The 22,373-nt window shown below is 58.3% G+C and overlaps 1 protein-coding gene across 1 annotated transcript; it reads left to right on the top strand.

Moving 5' to 3' along the window:
• The first annotated feature begins 2,244 nt into the window (after positions 1–2,244).
• LOC137309832 (active breakpoint cluster region-related protein-like) lies at positions 2,245–22,266 on the top strand. The gene is made up of 8 exons (XM_067977851.1): positions 2,245–2,548; positions 5,991–6,049; positions 6,448–6,557; positions 15,321–15,460; positions 16,255–16,389; positions 17,779–17,884; positions 20,717–20,864; positions 21,546–22,266. Exons 2-8 carry the CDS (start codon positions 6,041–6,043, stop codon positions 21,633–21,635), a joined length of 738 nt encoding a protein of 245 aa, XP_067833952.1. The 5' UTR covers positions 2,245–2,548; positions 5,991–6,040; the 3' UTR covers positions 21,636–22,266.
• The last annotated feature ends 107 nt before the right edge of the window (positions 22,267–22,373 follow it).

Raw genomic sequence — 22,373 nt, 5'->3', positions numbered from 1 at the left:
ATTTTAACAGAATAAATTCAGACACTTGTCCTCACTCGGTCTGTTACTCAATATTTCCCAAACCTATTGATCAAATATTAAAAACTTTACACCTGAGTCACACTTCCTGTTAACAGTCCCGGGTTTAAAGTCATACATTTGGTCCTTATTGTTATATTTCCTTTATAAATTCCTACCTCCTCATTTATAATGGGATCTTCCTATGTAAACAGTCACACTGGAATTACCCAGTGGAGCTGCAGCGCACCACAGGCAGGAGGGTGTAATTACAATGTGACCCCATTACATGGAAAGAAAAGCAAAGCTTGCATTTATATAGCGCCTTTCCCCACCTCACGGACGTCCCAAAACACTTTACAGCCAATTAAGTGCTTTTGAAGTGCAGTCAATGTAGGAAACGCGGCAGCCAATTTGCGCACAGCAAGATCCCACAAACAGCAATCAGATAAATGACCAGATCATCCGTTTTTAGTGATGTTGGTTGAGGGATAAATATTTGCCCCAGGACACCGGGGAGAACGCCCCTGCTCTTCTTTAAATTGTAGCCATGGGATCTTTTACATCCACCTGAGACAGTGCGGCGCTCCCTCAGTACCAACCCTCCGACAGTGCGGCGCTCCCTCAGCACCGACCCTCCGACAGTGCGGCGCTCCCTCAGTACTGACCCTCCGACAGTGCGGCGCTCCCTCAGCACCGACCCTCCGACAGTGCGGCGCTCCCTCAGCACCGACCCTTCGACAGTGCGGCGCTCCCTCAGCACCGACCCTCCGACAGTGCGGCGCTCCCTCAGCACCGGCCCTCCGACAGTGCGGCGCTCCCTCAGCACCGACCCTCCGACAGTGCGGCGCTCCCTCAGTACTGACCCTCCGACAGTGCAGCACTCCCTCAGTACCGACCCTCCGACAGTGCAGCGCTCCCTCAGTACTGACCCTCCGACAGTGCAGCGCTCCCTCAGCACCGACCCTCCGTCAGTGCGGCGCTCCCTCAGTACTGACCCTCCGTCAGTGCGGCGCTCCCTCAGTACTGACCCTCCGTCAGTGCAGTGCTCCCTCAGTACGACCCTCCGACAGTGCGGGGCTCCCTCAGTACTGACCCTGAGAGTGTGGGCCCGGATTATGGGCTCGAGTCTCGAGTCCTCGAGGAGCTTGACCCTGCGACCCCACCGGCTAAGGAACACTCATTACATGAGGTACGAGAAGGACACGGGCGCACTCATCTCTCTCTTGTCCACTATCTCCTTCCATTCTTGTCCCACTATCTCCTTCCACTCTTGTCCCACTATCTCCTTCCACTCTTGTCCCACTATCTCCTTCCACTCTTGTCCCACTATCTCCTTCCACTCTTGTCCCACTGTCTCCTTCCACTCTTGTCCCACTATCTCCTTCCACTCTTGTCCCACTGTCTCCTTCCACTCTGTCCCACTGTCTCCTTCCACTCTTGTCCCACTGTCTCCTTCCACTCTTGTCCCACTATCTCCTTCCACTCTTGTCCCACTGTCTCCTTCCACTCTTGTCCCACTGTCTCCTTCCACTCTTGTCCCACTGTCTCCTTCCACTCTTGTCCCACTATCTCCTTCCACTCTTGTCCCACTGTCTCCTTCCACTCTTGTCCCACTATCTCCTTCCACTCTTGTCCCACTATCTCCTTCCACTCTTGTCCCACTGTCTCCTTCCACTCTTGTCCCACTATCTCCTTCCACTCTTGTCCCACTGTCTCCTTCCACTCTTGTCCCACTATCTCCTTCCACTCTTATCCTCTGTCTCCTTCCACTCTTGTCCCACTGTCTCCTTCCACTCTTGGCTGCAAAGTCTGGGCCTCCTCTCAGCCTCTGTTCCGAGGCAGACACACCGAGGATTGAAACCTCCATGGCTGATATCTCGGGCTCCCGTTTGCAACCTGTCTACAAAATAATCTGTGAGGAGCACAGGGGCTGCTGAAGGGGTTAAACCTGTGGATTACTAATTAGGCCGGGTTCACGGGGAGATCCATGGTCACAGATGGGACTGAGGATCAGTGAATGGAGAACCAGGCTCCATTAATGTGCGTGAACTGTGTGTGAGTGGGAGAGAGAGAGAGAGAGAGAGAGAGGAGGAGGAAGAAGAGGAGGATGTGGATCAAAGCCATCGCTGGAATCCGTGCCAAATCCAGCCTCCTCGGAGCGAGGGGGGAGTGGCTGCTGCTGCTATCACTGCGTTAGCAACGGCCAGACCTCCCCACTCACTCCCTACGCTGTAACACTCCTGGTCAAGTGTGGGATTTGCCTCCGATCGGATTAACCCTGAACGCCACTTGTTAAAGGGGCATCGTCCACCCCCACCGTTGTCTCCCCTCACTCCAGTCTGCTTCTCCTCGGGGAGTCCTGCCGTGTCCCAGCAAGGAAGAGGCGTCCGTGATCCTGGACTGAGATAACACAGTGATGGACCGATCCCTGACCCCTGGCCCGTACAGCAGGGAGGCTCTGTAATTTTGGTCACCTGCGCACAGACAGACCAGAGAAGGAGAAGGGGGTCTGTTGATCTGGAGAAGCAAGTGCCCTGTTCTGTGAGAGGTTTGTACGGAGTGAGACAGGGACCTCTCGCAGAGGCTGTAGCTGGAATGACGGATATTCAGAGCTCTCAGAGTCCCATTAACTGTGTGTGTGAACAGTTGGAACAGCATTGTGGAGTGGGCACAGAGAAACCTTTCACCACAAGACAGGCAAATACTGGAACCAAACTGTGGGGCCGCGTACGCAGCAAGCTACTTGGGCAAAGGTCATTGCATTCTTGTATTTTCTAAAGTATTTTACAGTCTCCAGCCCACCTCCTGGGGCTGATCGACATCAGTAAACTTAAACAGGAAACAAACGTCCTCAGAAATAAATCCCAGCTCCTTGGCTGATGTTTGAATTCCCGTCTGGGCTGTCTGTGGGTCAGGTCCAGTGACCTCTGATCATCTCTGTCCAGCTTCCTCCCTCAGGGCCGTCTCTTTAATATCTCACCGTGGGCTGTCGGCCCGACAGTCTCTCCAACACTTTATTCACCGGTGGATCCCACTGGCTCCCAGTGTTGAGAATTACACCGCAGTATTTATTCGACAATCTGTTGTGGCCAAAAAATTGTTGTTTGCAGCTCGTGAAAGGTCAGAATCAGTGAACGTTTTATTGAGAGACGGACACAGGGAGAAAGAGGGATCGGTCAGTGACCTCGGGACACAGGGAGAAAGAGGGATCGGTCAGTGAGCTCGGGACACAGGGAGAAAGAGGGATCGGTCAGTGAGCTCGGGACACAGGGAGAAAGAGGATCGGTCAGTGAGCTCGGGACACAGGGAGAAAGAGGGATCGGTCAGTGAGCTCGGGACACAGGGAGAAAGAGGGATCGGTCAGTGCGCTCGGGACACGGAGAAAGAGGGATCGGTCAGTGAGCTCGGGACACAGGGAGAAAGAGGGATCGGTCAGTGAGCTCGGACACGGGGAGAAAGAGGGATCGGTCAGTGAGCTCGGGACACGGAGAAAGAGGGATCGGTCAGTGAGCTCGGGACACGGAGAAAGAGGGATCGGTCAGTGAGCTCGGGACACGGGAGAAAGGGGGATCGGTCAGTAAGCTCGGGACACGGGGAGAAAGAGGGATCGGTCAGTGAGCTCGGGACACGGGGAGAAAGAGGATCGGTCAGTGAGCTCAGGACACGGAGAAAGAGGGATCGGTCAGTGCGCTCGGACACAGGAGAAAGAGGGATCGGTCAGTGAGCTCGGACACAGGGAGAAAGAGGGATCGGTCAGTGAGCTCGGGACACAGGGAGAAAGAGGGATCGGTCAGTGCGCTCGGGACACAGGGAGAAAGAGGGATCGGTCAGTGAGCTCAGGACACAGGGAGAAAGAGGGATCGGTCAGTGAGCTCGGGACACAGGAGAAAGAGGGATCGGTCAGTGAGCTCGGGACACAGGGAGAAAGAGGGATCGGTCAGTGCGCTCGGGACACGGAGAAAGAGGGATCGGTCAGTGAGCTCGGGACACAGGGAGAAGAGGGATCGGTCAGTGAGCTCGGGACACGGGGAGAAAGAGGGATCGGTCAGTGAGCTCGGGACACGGAGGAAAGAGGGATCGGTCAGTGAGCTCGGGACACGGAGAAAGAGGGATCGGTCAGTGAGCTCGGGAGAAAGGGGATCGGTCAGTAGCTCGGGACACGGGGAGAAGAGGATTGGTCAGTGAGCTCGGGACACGGGAGAAAGAGGGATCGGTCAGTGAGCTCAGGACACGGAGAAAGAGGGATCGGTCAGTGAGCTCAGGACACGGAGAAAGAGGGATCGGTCAGTGCGCTCGGAGACACAGGGAGAAAGAGGGATCGGTCAGTGAGCTCAGGACACGGAGAAGAGGGATCGGTCAGTGCGCTCGGACACAGGAGAAAGAGGGATCGGTCAGTGAGCTCGGGACACAGGAGAAAGAGGGATCGGTCAGTGAGCTCGGACACAGGGAGAAAGAGGGATCGGTCAGTGAGCTCGGGACACGGGGAGAAAGAGGATCGGTCAGTGAGCTCGGGACACGGAGAAAGAGGGATCGGTCAGTGAGCTCAGCATTTAACCGTTCAATGTTTCTGTGTTAAACCTGTCGTGGATTGGACAGTCGGACACTGGCCCAGCTGGTCACAGTCCCCGCCGGCTGCTGGTCACAGTCCCCGTCGGCTGCTGGTCACAGTCCCCGCCGGCTGCTGGTCACAGTCCCGCCGGCTGCTGGTCACAGTCCCACCGGCTGCTGGTCACAGTCCCCACCGGCTGCTGGTCAGTCCAGTGCCCATTGTCAGTAAATGTTTTGGCTCTGGCCTTTTGCAAATGCTCCAGATCTCAAACCAGGCTGGCAATGCCATGTGTGAAAAGCAGAAACTGGGCTCACTGCGTTTCTCTAATCGATCAGCCGATTCCTCTCCCCCAGCCCCCCGCCCCCCCCCCCCCCGATCACCTGATTTCCCCCGCCCCCCACCCCCCCCCCCGATCGGTCAGTGGAGCAGGGACCCACACAGACCAGGAAGGTCCTGGGTTCATTCCATGGGTCGGTGCTGAGTTCACTGCTCTCGGCTGCCCCCTGAGTTGGCCTCAGTGTCGTGGGTTAAGGAGAGGGAGAATTGGCGAGGAGTCACTGCCCAGTGTCCCTGCTGGACATCGGGTGAGGACCAGGTCCAGACACAGCCGTGACACCCCCATGGTGGAATAACTTCCCTGTCACGTGAAGAATGGGCATAAGTTGTGGCTCCGAGCAAATGCGTGGAGCGTGTGTGAAGGTGGCTGGATCTTGCTGTGCGAGGTTTGCAGATTGTAACAGCTGAGGGTTAATGGAACTGGATATTGGGCAGTTTATAAATGGTGAGGTGACAACTGATACTGGACAGTGAGATGTGTTTCCTGAGGAGGGCGGGCGAGGGGGGTCTGTGGGGGGCAGTAAGGTGGGTGTGGGGCGTCAGTGGGGGGTCGGTGGAGTCGTGGGAGTTTGATGAGGAGTGGGGGAGTCGGGGTGGGGTTCTGCTCCAGGTCAGGGACTATCACCTTGTGTTCTCAGTGTGACTGCGCTGCTGGAGTAGGCTGGGCCTGGTCTGTCCCGGCCTGTCCCCCCCCACCCCCCGGGTGCGGGGGGGGTCTCTGCCCCTCCCCCCTGGGTGCGGGGGGGTCTCTGCCCGTCCCCCCCGGGTGCAGGGGGGGTCTCTGCCCATCCCCCTCCGGGTGCGGGGGGTCTCTGCCCGTCCCCCCCCCCGGGTGCGGGGGGGGGGGTCTCTGCCCGTCCCCCCCGGGTGCGGGGGGGGGGTCTCTGCCCGTCCCCCCCCCGGGTGCAGGGGGGGGGGTCTCTGCCCGTCCCCCCCGGGTGCGGGGGGGTCTCTGCCCGTCCCCCCCGGGTGCGGGGGGGGTCTCTGCCCGTCCCCCCCGGGTGCGGGGGGGGTCTCTGCCTGTCCCCTGTCCCCCCGGGTGTGTGAGGTCACTGGGTGCTGTGTCTCTCATCTCCCTCCGTTAATTGTGTCTCTTCTCTCACAGCTTGACTCACAGACGGCACAAACCAGACCTGGCAAACTGCGGTGATTGAGATGAACGGGGTGAGTGAAGTTAATCCAGCCGGCGGCAGTGTGAAGTGTGTAAGAGTCGTGACTCGTGAGTCTGAGCAGCTGTTGCACGAGTGACTGCTCACCAGCAACTCCGGTGGATGATTCAGACCTGTTGGGGAGCGGCTGGTAATTCTCAGCCGGACGCCGTTACTCGGAGTGGGGCCAATCCCACTCCTGGACTGTAACCAAAGCCCATTAGCCCCTCTCTCCACCCGCTGGGGGTACTGACTGTTCCAGCGCACGCTTCCACTGATCCTGGTCAGCTCCCCGGAGGAGGGGAGGGGAGAGTGCTGGGTGTGGTCTGTGAGGGTGGGGGGGGGAGAGGGGAATGGGGGGAGCTAATTGTGGCCGGGATATTTTGATAAATGAGAAGTTCCCGTGTGTTTCAGATCGAGGTGGAACTGTCGATGAAATTCACCAGCCGGGACCTGAGTCTGAAACGCACCCCGTCAAAAAAACAGAGCGGAGTGTTCGGGGTCAAAATCACCGTCGTCACAAAGTAAGTAGCAGCCCCCGAACCCAGCCTGGAATGGACGATCGAACCCCCCAAACCCTGACCAGCTCTGTGTACTTTGTGTGACGGGATACTGCTGAGGCAGTGCATGTATTGCCAGCATACTATATGTGATTGGCATGTACCTCGTGCAGATGGTGTGTACAGTGTGTACCGTGTGTGATTAGTGTGCGGAGTGTACCGTGTGCGGAGTGTACCGCGTGTGGTTAGTGTGCGGAGTGTACCGCGTGTGGTTAGTGTGCGGAGTGTACCGCGTGTGATTAGTGTGCGGAGTGTACCGCGTGTGATTAGTGTGCGGAGTGTACCGTGTGCGGAGTGTACCGCGTGTGGTTAGTGTGCGGAGTGTACCGCGTGTGGTTAGTGTGCGGAGTGTACCGCGTGTGATTAGTGTGCAGAGTGTACCGTGTGCGGAGTGTACCGCGTGTGATTAGTGTGCGGAGTGTACCGTGTGTGATTAGTGTGCGGAGTGTACCGTGTGCGGAGTGTACCGCGTGTGGTTAGTGTGCGGAGTGTACCGCGTGTGGTTAGTGTGCGGAGTGTACCGCGTGTGATTAGTGTGCGGAGTGTACCGTGTGCGGTGTGTACCGTGTGTGATTAGTGTGCGGAGTGTACCGCGTGTGATGAGTGTGCGGAGTGTACCGCGTGTGATTAGTGTGCGGAGTGTACCGCGTGCGATTAGTGTGCGGAGTGTACCGCGTGTGATTAGTGTGCAGAGTGTACCGCGTGTGATTAGTGTGCGGTGTGTACCGTGTGCGGTGTGTACCGTGTGTGATTAGTGTGCGGAGTGTACCGCGTGTGATTAGTGTGTGGTGTGTACCGCGTGTGATTAGTGTGCGGAGTGTACCGCGTGTGATTAGTGTGCGGTGTGTACCGTGTGCGGAGTGTACCGTGTGTGATTAGTGTACGGAGTGTACCGCGTGTGATTAGTGTGCGGAGTGTACCGTGTGCGGAGTGTACCGCGTGTGGTTAGTGTGCGGTGTGTACCGCGTGCGATTAGTGTGCGGAGTGTACCGTGTGTGATTAGTGTGCAGAGTGTACCGCGTGTGATTAGTGTGCGGTGTGTACCGTGTGCGGTGTGTACCGTGTGTGATTAGTGTGCGGAGTGTACCATGTGTGATTAGTGTGCGGAGTGTACCGCGTGTGATTAGTGTGCGGTGTGTACCGCGTGTGATTAGTGTGCGGAGTGTACCGCGTGTGATTAGTGTACGGAGTGTACCGCGTGTGATTAGTGTGCGGAGTGTACCGTGTGCGGAGTGTACCGCGTGTGGTTAGTGTGCGGTGTGTACCGCGTGCGATTAGTGTGCGGAGTGTACCGCGTGTGATTAGTGTGCGGAGTGTACCGTGTGTGATTAGTGTGCGGAGTGTACCGTGTGTGATTAGTGTGCGGAGTGTACCGCGTGTGATTAGTGTGCGGAGTGTACCGCGTGCGATTAGTGTGCGGAGTGTACCGCGTGCGATTAGTGTGCGGAGTGTACCGTGTGTGATTAGTGTGCGGAGTGTACCGTGTGTGATTAGTGTGCGGAGTGTACCGTGTGTGATTAGTGTGCGGAGTGTACCGCGTGAGGTTAGTGTGCGGAGTGTACCGCGTGAGGTTAGTGTGCGGAGTGTACCGCGTGCGATTAGTGTGCGGAGTGTACCGCGTGCGATTAGTGTGCGGAGTGTACCGCGTGCGATTAGTGTGCAGAGTGCACCGCGTGCGATTAGTGTGCGGAGTGCACCGCGTGCGATTAGTGTGCGGAGTGTACCGCGTGCGATTAGTGTGCGGAGTGTACCGTGTGCGGAGTGTACCGCGTGTGATTAGTGTGCGGAGTGTACCGTGTGTGATTAGTGTGCGGAGTGTACCGCGTGCGATTAGTGTGCGGAGTGTACCGTGTGTGATTAGTGTGCGGAGTGTACCGCGTGCGATTAGTGTGCGGAGTGTACCGCGTGCGATTAGTGTGCGGAGTGTACCGCGTGCGATTAGTGTGCAGAGTGTACCGTGTGCGGAGTGTACCGCGTGTGATTAGTGTGCGGAGTGTACCGTGTGTGATTAGTGTGCAGAGTGTACCGTGTGCGGAGTGTACCGCGTGTGATTAGTGTGCGGAGTGTACCGCGTGTGATTAGTGTGCGGAGTGTACCGTGTGTGATTAGTGTGCGGAGTGTACCGTGTGCGGAGTGTACCGCGTGTGGTTAGTGTGCGGAGTGTACCGCGTGTGGTTAGTGTGCGGAGTGTACCGCGTGTGATTAGTGTGCGGAGTGTACCGTGTGCGGTGTGTACCGTGTGTGATTAGTGTGCGGAGTGTACCGCGTGTGATGAGTGTGCGGAGTGTACCGCGTGTGATTAGTGTGCGGAGTGTACCGTGTGTGATTAGTGTGCAGAGTGTACCGCGTGTGATTAGTGTGCGGTGTGTACCGTGTGCGGTGTGTACCGTGTGTGATTAGTGTGCGGAGTGTACCGCGTGTGATTAGTGTGTGGTGTGTACCGCGTGTGATTAGTGTGCGGAGTGTACCGCGTGTGATTAGTGTGCGGTGTGTACCGTGTGCGGAGTGTACCGTGTGTGATTAGTGTACGGAGTGTACCGCGTGTGATTAGTGTGCGGAGTGTACCGTGTGCGGAGTGTACCGCGTGTGGTTAGTGTGCGGTGTGTACCGCGTGCGATTAGTGTGCGGAGTGTACCGTGTGTGATTAGTGTACAGAGTGTACCGCGTGTGATTAGTGTGCGGTGTGTACCGTGTGCGGTGTGTACCGTGTGTGATTAGTGTGCGGAGTGTACCATGTGTGATTAGTGTGCGGAGTGTACCGCGTGTGATTAGTGTGCGGTGTGTACCGCGTGTGATTAGTGTGCGGAGTGTACCGCGTGTGATTAGTGTACGGAGTGTACCGCGTGTGATTAGTGTGCGGAGTGTACCGTGTGCGGAGTGTACCGCGTGTGGTTAGTGTGCGGTGTGTACCGCGTGCGATTAGTGTGCGGAGTGTACCGCGTGTGATTAGTGTGCGGAGTGTACCGTGTGTGATTAGTGTGCGGAGTGTACCGTGTGTGATTAGTGTGCGGAGTGTACCGCGTGTGATTAGTGTGCGGAGTGTACCGCGTGCGATTAGTGTGCGGAGTGTACCGCGTGCGATTAGTGTGCGGAGTGTACCGTGTGTGATTAGTGTGCGGAGTGTACCGTGTGTGATTAGTGTGCGGAGTGTACCGTGTGTGATTAGTGTGCGGAGTGTACCGTGTGTGATTAGTGTGCGGAGTGTACCGCGTGAGGTTAGTGTGCGGAGTGTACCGCGTGAGGTTAGTGTGCGGAGTGTACCGCGTGCGATTAGTGTGCGGAGTGTACCGCGTGCGATTAGTGTGCGGAGTGTACCGCGTGCGATTAGTGTGCAGAGTGCACCGCGTGCGATTAGTGTGCGGAGTGCACCGCGTGCGATTAGTGTGCGGAGTGTACCGCGTGCGATTAGTGTGCGGAGTGTACCGTGTGCGGAGTGTACCGCGTGTGATTAGTGTGCGGAGTGTACCGTGTGTGATTAGTGTGCGGAGTGTACCGCGTGCGATTAGTGTGCGGAGTGTACCGTGTGCGATTAGTGTGCGGAGTGTACCGCGTGCGATTAGTGTGCGGAGTGTACCGCGTGCGATTAGTGTGCGGAGTGTACCGCGTGCGATTAGTGTGCGGAGTGTACCGCGTGCGGAGTGTACCGTGTGTGATTAGTGTGCGGAGTGTACCGTGTGTGATTAGTGTGCGGAGTGTACCGTGTGTGGTTAGTGTGCGGAGTGTACCGCGTGCGGAGTGTACCGTGTGTGATTAGTGTGCGGAGTGTACCGTGTGTGATTAGTGTGCGGAGTGTACCGCGTGCGGAGTGTACCGTGTGTGATTAGTGTGCGGAGTGTACCGCGTGCGATTAGTGTGCGGAGTGTACCGCGTGCGATTAGTGTGCGGAGTGTACCGCGTGCGATTAGTGTGCGGAGTGTACCGCGTGCGATTAGTGTGCGGAGTGTACCGCGTGCGATTAGTGTGCGGAGTGTACCGCGTGCGATTAGTGTGCGGAGTGTACCGCGTGCGGAGTGTACCGTGTGTGATTAGTGTGCGGAGTGTACCGTGTGTGATTAGTGTGCGGAGTGTACCGCGTGCGATTAGTGTGCGGAGTGTACCGCGTGCGATTAGTGTGCGGAGTGTACCGCGTGCGATTAGTGTGCGGAGTGTACCGCGTGCGATTAGTGTGCGGAGTGTACCGCGTGCGATTAGTGTGCGGAGTGTACCGCGTGCGATTAGTGTGCGGAGTGTACCGCGTGCGATTAGTGTGCGGAGTGTACCGCGTGCGGAGTGTACCGTGTGTGATTAGTGTGCGGTGTGTACCGCGTGTGGTTAGTGTGCGGAGTGTACCGCGTGTGATTAGTGTGCGGTGTGTACCGCGTGTGTTTAGTGTGCGGAGTGTACCGCGTGTGATTAGTGTGCGGTGTGTACCGCGTGTGATTAGTGTGCGGAGTGTACCGTGTGTGATTAGTGTGCGGTGTGTACCGCGTGTGGTTAGTGTGCGGAGTGTACCGCGTGCGATTAGTGTGCGGAGTGTACCGTGTGTGATTAGTGTGCGGTGTGTACCGTGTGCGGAGTGTACCGTGTGTGATTAGTGTGCGGAGTGTACCGTGTGTGATTAGTGTGCGGAGTGTACCGCGTGCGATTAGTGTGCGGTGTGTACCGCGTGTGTTTAGTGTGCGGAGTGTACCGCGTGTGATTAGTGTGCGGTGTGTACCGCGTGTGATTAGTGTGCGGAGTGTACCGTGTGTGATTAGTGTGCGGTGTGTACCGCGTGCGGTTAGTGTGCGGAGTGTACCGCGTGCGATTAGTGTGCGGAGTGTACCGTGTGTGATTAGTGTGCGGTGTGTACCGTGTGCGGAGTGTACCGTGTGTGATTAGTGTGCGGAGTGTACCGCGTGCGGAGTGTACCGTGTGTGATTAGTGTGCGGAGTGTACCGCGTGCGATTAGTGTGCGGAGTGTACCGCGTGCGGTTAGTGTGCGGAGTGTACCGCGTGTGATTAGTGTGCGGAGTGTACCGTGTGTGATTAGTGTGCGGTGTGTACCGCGTGTGGTTAGTGTGCGGAGTGTACCGCGTGCGATTAGTGTGCGGAGTGTACCGCGTGTGATTAGTGTGCGGTGTGTACCGCGTGTGATTAGTGTGCGGAGTGTACCGTGTGTGATTAGTGTGCGGTGTGTACCGCGTGTGGTTAGTGTGCGGAGTGTACCGCGTGCGATTAGTGTGCGGAGTGTACCGCGTGCGATTAGTGTGCGGAGTGTACCGTGTGTGATTAGTGTGCGGTGTGTACCGCGTGCGATTAGTGTGCGGAGTGTACCGTGTGTGATTAGTGTGCGGTGTGTACCGCGTGCGATTAGTGTGCGGAGTGTACCGCGTGCGATTAGTGTGCGGAGTGTACCGCGTGCGATTAGTGTGCGGAGTGTACCGTGTGTGATTAGTGTGCGGTGTGTACCGTGTGCGGAGTGTACCGTGTGTGATTAGTGTGCGGAGTGTACCGTGTGCGGAGTGTACCGTGTGTGATTAGTGTGCGGAGTGTACCGCGTGCGGAGTGTACCGCGTGCGGAGTGTACCGTGTGTGATTAGTGTGCGGAGTGTACCGCGTGCGGTTAGTGTGCGGAGTGTACCGCGTGCGGTTAGTGTGCGGAGTGTACCGCGTGCGGTTAGTGTGCGGAGTGTACCGCGTGCGGTTAGTGTGCGGAGTGTACCGCGTGCGGTTAGTGTGCGGAGTGTACCGCGTGCGGTTAGTGTGCGGAGTGTACCGCGTGCGGTTAGTGTGCGGAGTGTACCGCGTGTGATTAGTGTGCGGAGTGTACCGCGTGTGATTAGTGTGCGGAGTGTACCGCGTGTGATTAGTGTGCGGAGTGTACCGCGTGTGATTAGTGTGCGGAGTGTACCGCGTGTGATTAGTGTGCGGAGTGTACCGCGTGCGATTAGTGTGCGGAGTGTACCGCGTGCGATTAGTGTGCGGAGTGTACCGTGTGTGATTAGTGTGCGGTGTGTACCGTGTGCGGAGTGTACCGTGTGTGATTAGTGTGCGGAGTGTACCGTGTGTGATTAGTGTGCGGAGTGTACCGTGTGTGATTAGTGTGCGGTGTGTACCGTGTGCGGAGTGTACCGCGTGTGGTTAGTGTGCGGAGTGTACCTCGTGTGGTTAGTGTGCGGAGTGTACCTCGTGTGGTTAGTGTGCGGAGTGTACCGCGTGTGATTAGTGTGCGGAGTGTACCGTGTGTGATTAGTGTGCGGTGTGTACCGTGTGTGATTAGTGTGCGGAGTGTACCGTGTGTGATTACTGTGCGGAGTGTACCGTGTGCGGAGTGTACCGCGTGCGGTTAGTGTACCGTGTGTGATTAGTGTGCGGAGTGTACCGCGTGTGGTTAGTGTGCGGAGTGTACCTCGTGTGGTTAGTGTGCGGAGTGTACCTCGTGTGGTTAGTGTGCGGAGTGTACCGCGTGTGATTAGTGTGCGGAGTGTACCGTGTGTGATTAGTGTGCGGTGTGTACCGTGTGTGATTAGTGTGCGGAGTGTACCGTGTGTGATTACTGTGCGGAGTGTACCGTGTGCGGAGTGTACCGCGTGCGGTTAGTGTACCGTGTGTGATTAGTGTGCGGAGTGTACCGCGTGTGGTTAGTGTGCGGAGTGTACCATGTGCGGAGTGTACCATGTGTGATTAGTGTGCGGTGTGTGATTAGTGTGCGGTGTGTACTGTGTGTGGTGTGTACCGTGTGTGGTTAGTGTGCGGAGTGTACCATGTGCGGAGTGTACCATGTGCGATTAGTGTGCGGTGTGTACCGTGTGCGGAGTGTACCGTGTGTGATTAGTGTGCGGTGTGTACCGTGTGCGGTGTGTACCGTGTGTGGTTAGTGTGCGGAGTGTACCATGTGCGGAGTGTACCATGTGCGGTGTGTACCGTGTGTGATTAGTGTGCGGTGTGTGATTAGTGTGCGGAGTGTACCGTGTGTGATTAGTGTGCGGTGTGTACCGTGTGTGGTTAGTGTGCGGTGTGTACCGTGTGTGATTAGTGTGCGGTGTGTACCGTGTGTGGTTAGTGTGCGGAGTGTACCGTGTGTGATTAGTGTGCGGTATGTACCCTGTGTGGTTAGTGTGCGGTGTGTACCGTGTGTGATTAGTGTGCGGTGTGTACCGTGTGCGTAGTGTGCGGTGTGTACCGTGTGCGGAGTGTACCGTGTGTGTACCGTGTACGGAGTGTACCGTGTGTGTACCGTGTACGGAGTGTACCGTGTGTGTACCGTGTACGGAGTGTACCGTGTGTGGTTAGTGTACTGTGTGTGGAGTGTACCGTGTGTGGTTAGTGTACGGAGTGTCCTGTGTGTGGTTAGTGTGCGGAGTGTACCGTGTGTGGTTAGTGTGCGGTGTGTACCGTGTGCGGAGTGTACCGTGTGTGTACCGTGTGCGGAGTGTACCGTGTGCGGAGTGTACCGTGTGTGTACCGTGTGTGGTTAGTGCACGGAGGGTACCGTGTGTGGTTAGTGCGCGGTGCGTACCGTGTGGGGTTAGTGCGCGGTGCGTACCGTGTGGGTTAGTGCGCGGTGCGTACCGTGTGGGGTTAGTGCGCGGAGCGTACCGTGTGGGGTTAGTGCGCGGTGCGTACCGTGTGGGGTTAGTGCGCGGTGCGTACCGTGTGGGGTTAGTGCGCGGTGCGTACCGTGTGGGGTTAGTGCGCGGTGCGTACCGTGTGTGTTGGTTAATAAGTGTCATGTGATCCACGAGTGATTGAGGCGAACTACATTTTTCTGATAAACTGAGCGGATCATTTCCCGGTCCATCCCCCAGGGGGTCTCTGTGACTGATGACCGGGGATGGGGGTGGGGGTGGGGGAGGGTCTCTGTGACTGATGACCGGGGATGGGGGGTGGGGGAGGGTCTCTGTGACTGACGATGGGGGGTGGGGGAGGGTCTCTGTGACTGACGACCGGGGGGGTGGGGGAGGGTCTCTGTGACTGACGACCGGGGGTGGGGGAGGGTGAGGGTCTCTGTGACTGACGACCGGGGGTGGGGGAGGGTCTCTGTGACTGACGATGGGGGTGGGGGTGGTGGGGGAGGGTCTCTGTGACTGACGACCGGGGGGGTGGGGGAGGGTCTCTGTGACTGACGACCGGGGGGTGGGGGAGGGTCTCTGTGACTGACGATGGGGGGGTGGGGGTGGGGGAGGGTCTCTGTGACTGACGACCGGGGGTGGGGGTGGGGGAGGGTCTCTGTGACTGACGATGGGGGGTGGGGAAGGGTCTCTGTGACTGACGACCGGGGGGTGGGGGAGGGTCTCTGTGACTGACGACCGGGGGTGGGGGAGGGGGAGGGTCTCTGTGACTGACGACCGGGGGTGGGGGAGGGGGAGGGTCTCTGTGACTGACGGTGGGGGGTGGGGGTGGGGGGGGGGGGAGGGTCTCTGTGACTGACGATGGGGGGTGGGGGTGGGGGAGGGGGAGGGTCTCTGTGACTGACGATGGGGGTGGGGGGGAGGGGGAGGGTCTCTGTGACTGACGATGGGGGGGAGGGGGAGGGTCTCTGTGACTGACGGTGGGGGGTGGGGGGGGGGGAGGGTCTCTGTGACTGACGATGGGGGGTGGGGGTGGGGGAGGGGGAGGGTCTCTGTGACTGACGATGGGGGTGGGGGAGGGGGGAGGGTCTCTGTGACTGACGATGATGACGATGGGGGGAGGGGGAGGGTCTCTGTGACTGACGGTGGGTCCAGGATGTGGTGATGTTCTGATAGTTGTTTGGGTGGTTTCCAGGCGGGAGCGCTCGAAGGTGCCGTACATTGTCCGCCAGTGTATTGAGGAGGTGGAGAAACGTGGGATTGAGGAAGTGGGAATCTATCGGATTTCTGGAGTGGCCACAGATATCCAGGCTCTGAAATCCGCCTTCGACATGAGTGAGTGCAAATTCCATCCTCGCACTAGATTTTCTGCCCATCGGTGTATAAACCCGGTGCAGACCCTGCATAAACCCCCTTCACTGCCCCGTGTGTCCCCAGGGTCTCCTCCCCCCCCCCCCCCCCACCGGGTGCTCTCCAGCCCCCACCATGTGTTTCCACCGGGTGCCCGGCAGAGAAAGGGGGTCCGCCCTCTTGTCCCAGTGACTGTCCGGGCGCTGAAACCGCGGCTTTAAATTATCAGCGAGGGAGCGAATCCCCTGCCTGGAGTTCATGAATCAGCCAATGGCTGCTGGAGTTGCTGCACCCCTGGCGTACCCCACCTGACCCCCCCCCCCCGTCACACCCCACCTGACCCCCCCCCCCGTCACACCCCACCTGACCCCCCCCCCCGTCACACCCCACCTGACCCCCCCCCCGTCACACCCCACCTGACCCCCCCCCCGTCACACCCCACCTGACCCCCCCCCCCCGTCACACCCCACCTGACCCCCCCCCGTCACACCCCACCTGACCCCCCCCGTCACACCCCACCTGACCCCCCCCCGTCACACCCCACCTGACCCCCCCCGTCACACCCCACCTGACCCCCCCCCCGTCACACCCCGCCTGACCCCCCCCCCCCGTCACACCCTGCCTGACCCCCCCCGCCACACCCCGCCTGACCCCCCCCCCCGTCACACCCTGCCTGACCCCCCCCCCGTCACACCCCGCTGACCCCCCCCGTCACACCCCGCCTGACCCCCCCCCCCCCAGTCACTCCCTGCCTGACCTCGGTCACCTTGTCCTTCCAGATACCAAGGATGTTCTGGTGATGTTGAGTGACATGGACATTAACGCCATTGCTGGAACACTCAAGTTGTATTTTCGAGAGTTACCGGAACCGCTTCTCACCGACCGACTCTACCCGGCCTTCGTGGAAGGGATCGGTGAGTAAACAAGGCAACCGCACGGCAACCGCTCGCCGCCACACGGCAACCGCTCGCCGCCGCACGGCAACCGCTCGCTGCCGCACGGCAAACGCTCACCATCACCGATTCCAAACAAGCAATCTCACTGATTGCTGAGCCAGTAAACTTTACTGAAAGAGAAACTTGCATTTCTTTCACGGTCTCAGGACGTCCCAAAGTGCTTCACAATCAGTGACGTATTTTTTGAAGTGCAGTCTCTGTTGTAATGTAGGAAACTGGCAGCCAATTTGTGCACAGCAAGATCCCACACACAGCAATGAGATAATGACCCAGATCATCTGTTTTTTGGTGACATTGGCTGAGGGATAAATATTGGCCCCAGGACCCCGGGGAGAATTCCCCCTGCTCTTCTTCCAGTAGTGGCCGTGGGATCTTTTACATCCACCTGAGGGCAGACGGGGCCTCGGTTTAACGTCTCATCCGAGAGACGGCTCCTCTGACAGTGCGGCGCTCCCTCAGTACTGACCCTCCGACAGTGCGGCGCTCCCTCAGTACTGACCCTCCGACAGTGCAGCGCTCCCTCAGTACTGACCCTCCGACAGTGCAGCGCTCCCTCAGTACTGACCCTCTGACAGTGCAGCGCTCCCTCAGTACTGACCCTCTGACAGTGCAGCACTCCCTCAGTACTGACCCTCTGACAGTGCAGCGCTCCCTCAGTACTGACCCTCTGACAGTGCAGCACTCCCTCAGTACTGACCCTCCGACAGTGCAGCACTCCCTCAGTACTGACCCTCTGACAGTGCAGCACTCCCTCAGTACTACACTGGGAGTGTCGGCCTGGATTGTGGGCTCAAGTCTGTGGAGTGGGACTTGAACCCATGACCCTGTGACTCAGAGGAGAGAGTGACCCACTGAGACACGACAGACGCAGGAAATAGCTGTTGTTGGTGACGTAATTTGCTCAGAATTCTTAGCACGGAAAGTAAATGTCACGGAGGAGGAAGCTCAGGCCTCCCTGACCAAAGGAATAGTAAATAAACAGACAGGCCAAGAGACAGGTCTGAGTGGGTCAATGGAGCCTGCTCAGACCAGCAGTGTCTGCACTCTCCGCCTTCACTGTTGCCCCATAACGGGCCTCAGTACCACTGTGTTGGGAAGGGTTCCTGCTCCTGATGACCCCTGACCTCCTTGTGTGTGGCCATTAGGTGAGGCCAGGATGTGATGCCTCCACAGTTGAATATCGTGTTGATACTGTCTAGCCTCGAACATGAGGAGTCAGTGAGGGAATGAGCTGACACAGCAGGGGGACTGTCATTTGGGTTTAAGCAGAGGCCTGAAACTGAAGATATATTGCTAGGCCCCAGGCCTGTTGCTATGGTAACTGTACTGTGATTCTTTCTGTTCCAGCGTTGTCTGATCCAGCGGCAAAAGAGAATTGCATGTTGCACCTCCTGCGATCCCTGCCTGACCCCAACCTCAACACCTTCCTCTCTCTACTGGGCCATCTGAAAAGGTACAGCGTCTCCCCGTCCCCCTCCTCCCCCACCCCCTCCTCCCCCTCCCTCCCCCTCCCTCGCCCCCTCCCCCTCCCTCGCCCCCTCCTCCCCCTCCCCCTCCTCCCCCTCCTCTCCCTCCCTCCCCCTCCCTCGCCCCCTCCCCCTCCTCCCTCCCCCCCTCCTCCCCCTCCCCCTCCTCCCCCTCCCTCTCCCCCCCCCCTCCTCCCCCCTCTCCGTGCATGGCCAGGTGTCTGGAGTCGGGTCGTTGTGCCTCTCTGCCTGAAGCTTGGGCCTGTGGTAAACTCAGCATCGATCCCAGCCCCGGAACTTGCTAAACCGGGCCCAGGGTACGGGGCGGTCGTTCCAAACAGAGCTTGAGGGCCGACACTCAGGGACAGGCCCGGCCCAGCCTCCAGGGTGAACTGGGGGGCGGTGGGAACGATGAGCCGAGCCTGGGGTCGTGTGTCTCGGTGACCTGGGCAGGGCAGCGCTGGTGGGGGAGCGATGAGCCGAGCCTGGGGTCGTGTGTCTCGGTGACCTGGGCAGGGCAGCGCTGGTGGGGGGAGTGATGAGCCGAGCCTGGGGTCGTGTGTCTCGGTGACCTGGGCAGGGCAGGGCAGCGCTGGTGGGGGGAGCGATGAGCGGAGCCTGGGGTCGCGTGTCTCGGTGACCTGGGCAGGGCAGGGCTGGTGGGGGGAGCGATGAGCCGAGCCTGGGGTCGTGTGTCTCGGTGACCTGGGCAGGGCAGCGCTGGTGGGGGGAGTGATGAGCCGAGCCTGGGGTCGTGTGTCTCGGTGACCTGGGCAGGGCAGGGCTGGTGGGGGGAGCGATGAGCCGAGCCTGGGGTCGTGTGTCTCGGTGACCTGGGCAGGGCAGCGCTGGTGGGGGGAGCGATGAGCCGAGCCTGGGGTCGTGTGTCTCGGTGACCTGGGCAGGGCAGGGCTGGTGGGGGGAGCGATGAGCCGAGCCTGGGGTCGTGTGTCTCGGTGACCTGGGCAGGGCAGCGCTGGTGGGGGGAGCGATGAGCCGAGCCTGGGGTCGTGTGTCTCGGTGACCTGGGCAGGGCAGGGCTGGTGGGGGGAGCGATGAGCCGAGCCTGGGGTCGTGTGTCTCGGTGACCTGGGCAGGGCAGGGCTGGTGGGGGGAGCGATGAGCCGAGCCTGGGGTCGTGTGTCTCGGTGACCTGGGCAGGGCAGGGCTGGTGGGGGGAGCGATGAGCCGAGCCTGGGGTCGTGTGTCTCGGTGACCTGGGCAGGGCAGCGCTGGTGGGGGGAGCGATGAGCTGAGCCTGGGGTCGTGTGTCTCGGTGACCTGGGCAGGGCAGTGATGGTGAAACACGGCTCTGATTCTCAGCAGCTGATGTTTGAGGAACAGCCCAAAGTTCTGAGACCATCTCCCGGGACGATAGGGCCGTGTTATGCAGGTTGCCATGGCAACAAGTTAAATGGTGCTGGTGTTTCTGCAGATGTGGATCTTTGCAGCTGTAATCTCGGGAGCCGGGTTTGAGTCTTTGCCCTGGTTGCTATGGAAACGGTCCTTTCCATTAACTGTTGATGAGGGGTTTGGGGGTTCACGAGTGACCATGTCTGTTACCAAATCTGCGGCCCACCGGTCAAACCCTGCTCAAGGTCGTACCAGCCAGCTCCCATATTGACCACAAGCCATTAGCTGCAGGTTTCAGTGCACAGCACTCGATCATCAGCCGACCGACAGCATTATCGGGAGTCAAACACCCTGTCTCACTGATTAACCAGAGTAAAAGGGAAGTGTTTATTCAGGGTGAGGGTCACTCACTGTGGAACTTGCATAGAGCCGGCACAGACTCGATGGGCCAAATGGCCTCCTGTGCGTTTAACGTTTCTATGATCAGAGAGATTGATGAACACAGTGGGGGCTGAGAGAGTGATGGACTCACTCTGGGGCTATCGAGGGGATTGTCAAATACACTGGGACCAACCCAAGGGTTTGATAAACAAACTGCAGCCTATCAGAGGGAATGATAAACACCCTCACAGGAATGGATAAACACAGATGGACCAATCAGATGGATTGAGAAACACGCTGTGAAACCTATCAGAGCGATGGATAAACACACTGGGGCCAGGGTGAGAAAGTGGTTAAAAAAGCATACGGGATCCTGGGCTTTATAAATAGAGGCATCGAGTACAAAAGTATGGAAGTTATGATGAACCTTTATAAAGCACTGGTACGACCACAACTGGAGTATTGTGTCCAGTTCTGGGCACCGCACTTTAGGAAAGGTGTGAAGGCCTTAGAGAGGGTGCAGAGGAGATTTACTAGAATGGTCCCAGGGATGAGGGACTTTAGTTACGTGGATAGACTGGAGAAGCTGGGATTATTCTCCTCAGAGCAGAGAAGGTTGTGAGGAGATTGATCGAGGTATTCAAAATCATGAAGGGTTTAGACAGAGTAGATAGAGAGAAACTGTTCCCATTGGTGGAAGGGTCAAGAACCAGAGGACACAGATTTAAGGTGATTGGCAAAAGAACCAAAGGCGACATGAGGGAAAACTTTTTTACACAGCGAGTGGTTAGGATTTGGAATGCACTGCCCGAGGGGGTGGTGGAGGCAGATTCAATCATGGCCTTCAAAAGGGAACTGGATAAATACTTGAAAGGAACATTTTTTTAGGGCTACAGGGATAGGGCGGGTAGTGCGATTGGCTGGATTGCTCTTGCAGAGAGCCGGCACAGTCTCGATGGGCTGAACGGCCGCCTTCTGTGCTGTAACCTTTCTATGATTCTGTTCTAACTGTACAAAGTCACTGTTTATTCAGGGTAAGGGTCTCTGTGTGTTGGGTCTCTGATAATTTTGCTGTTTGTTCGCAGAGTTGCGGAGAAGGAGCCCGTTAATAAAATGTCTCTACACAACCTGGCGACAGTGTTTGGCCCAACTCTGCTGAGACCCTCAGAATCTGAACACAAAGCCTACACCAACACCGTGTCCGATATCTGGTCTCACGAAGTCATGGCGCAGGTACGGTGCAATTAATTAGCGCCTGTATCAGTCCGTGTGTGTCACTGCGACCGGCCCAGGCTCAGCCCGAGTCTGGACACTGGTCCCTGGGGGTCTGAGCCCGGAGAGGGAAGAGAGAGCCTGCACCTGCTGGGGGGCAGGGGCTGTGCCCGAGGGGGGAGGGGCACCTGTGCCCGAGGGGGGGGGCGGGCGGGAGGGAGAGCCTGCGCCTGCTAGGGGGGCAGGGGCTGTGCCCGAGGGCGGGGGAGGGGCTGTGCCCGAGGGGGGAGGGGCACCTGTGCCCGAGGGCGGGCGGGAGAGCCTGTGCCCGAGGGCGGGCGGGAGAGCCTGTGCCCGAGGGCGGGCGGGAGAGCCTGTGCCCGAGGGAGTGGAGGGGGGCCTGTGCCCGAGGGGGGAGGAGGGGCTGTCCCCAGGGGGTTGGGGGGGGGAAGCACCACCTTGTGGTGATGGTCAGGTCCTTTTTCAGTGGCACCTCCTGTTTTGGGGCCTCGGTGGGGCCTCGGCGGGGCAGGTGGGGCCTCGGCGGGGCAGGGGGGGGCCTCGGCGGGGCAGGGGGGGGCCTCGGTGGGGCCTCGGCGGGGCAGGTGGGGCCTCGGCGGGGCAGGTGGGGCCTCGGCGGGGCAGTGGTGGGGCCGGAGATGTGCCCTGTATGGACTGACAGTGTGGATTGTTCTCCGACAGGTTCAGGTGCTGCTGTATTACCTGCAACATCCCCCGATCTCCATCACCGAACTCAAGCGAAACACTCTCTACTTCTCCACTGACGTGTAGAGAGGGGGTCGCGACCTCTGAATCGTTCAACTCGATCGACAACTGACCAAAATCAAATCAAAATGAAGAAAACGTTGGAGAGAGACGCTCCTCCCGTCCGTCCGTCCGTCCGACATGCGACCCCTGTACCTCTCTGTACCTGGAGGAGAGGGAATCCGCCCTCGTGTATAGTCCTGTCTTGTGTATTGTGTGTCCGAGCACTGCTCCTACCCTGTGTCGTGCCAGTGGCTGACCACCACTCGGACTCTGTCTCCTTCCTCACAACGTGCATTTGTCTTATTTTAGCCCGAGGCTGTGAGCAACTCACTGATCTCCTGCTGCTGGTCAGAGGGTGCTGGGGCTCTGCTGGGAGTGATGGGGCTCTGCTGGGAGTGATGGGGCTCTGCTGGGAGTGATGGGGCTCTGCTGGGACCAGCGGCGGAGGCGGAATGTGTATGTGTCGCTGGGTGAGGACACGATCCCGGAGTGTGACTCGCCTCTGATTGCATTTCATAAACTCCTCTGGTTATTACAGACCTTTTTGCTTGTTATAAATTGTTTCACATCCTGTAGATTATTCTGACCCTCGATGGATGACAAATTCATAAAAAAATAAAAAATTGAAGACGCAACATTTGCACAAAAGACAAAACCTTGGAGTTGATTCAACTCTTGTTGTCTGTCGCCCCCTGGGGCCGCCCACAGATCGCTGTCACCCCTCGCTCCGTCCCCCTCACTCCGTCCCCCTCGCTCCGTCCA

The sequence above is a fragment of the Heptranchias perlo genome, unplaced genomic scaffold (assembly GCF_035084215.1).
Source record: "Heptranchias perlo isolate sHepPer1 unplaced genomic scaffold, sHepPer1.hap1 HAP1_SCAFFOLD_1815, whole genome shotgun sequence".
NCBI classification, from domain to species: domain Eukaryota; kingdom Metazoa; phylum Chordata; class Chondrichthyes; order Hexanchiformes; family Hexanchidae; genus Heptranchias; species Heptranchias perlo.
Note: the sequence above shows the minus strand (reverse complement) of the source record. Positions and strands in the feature narration are given on the sequence as shown.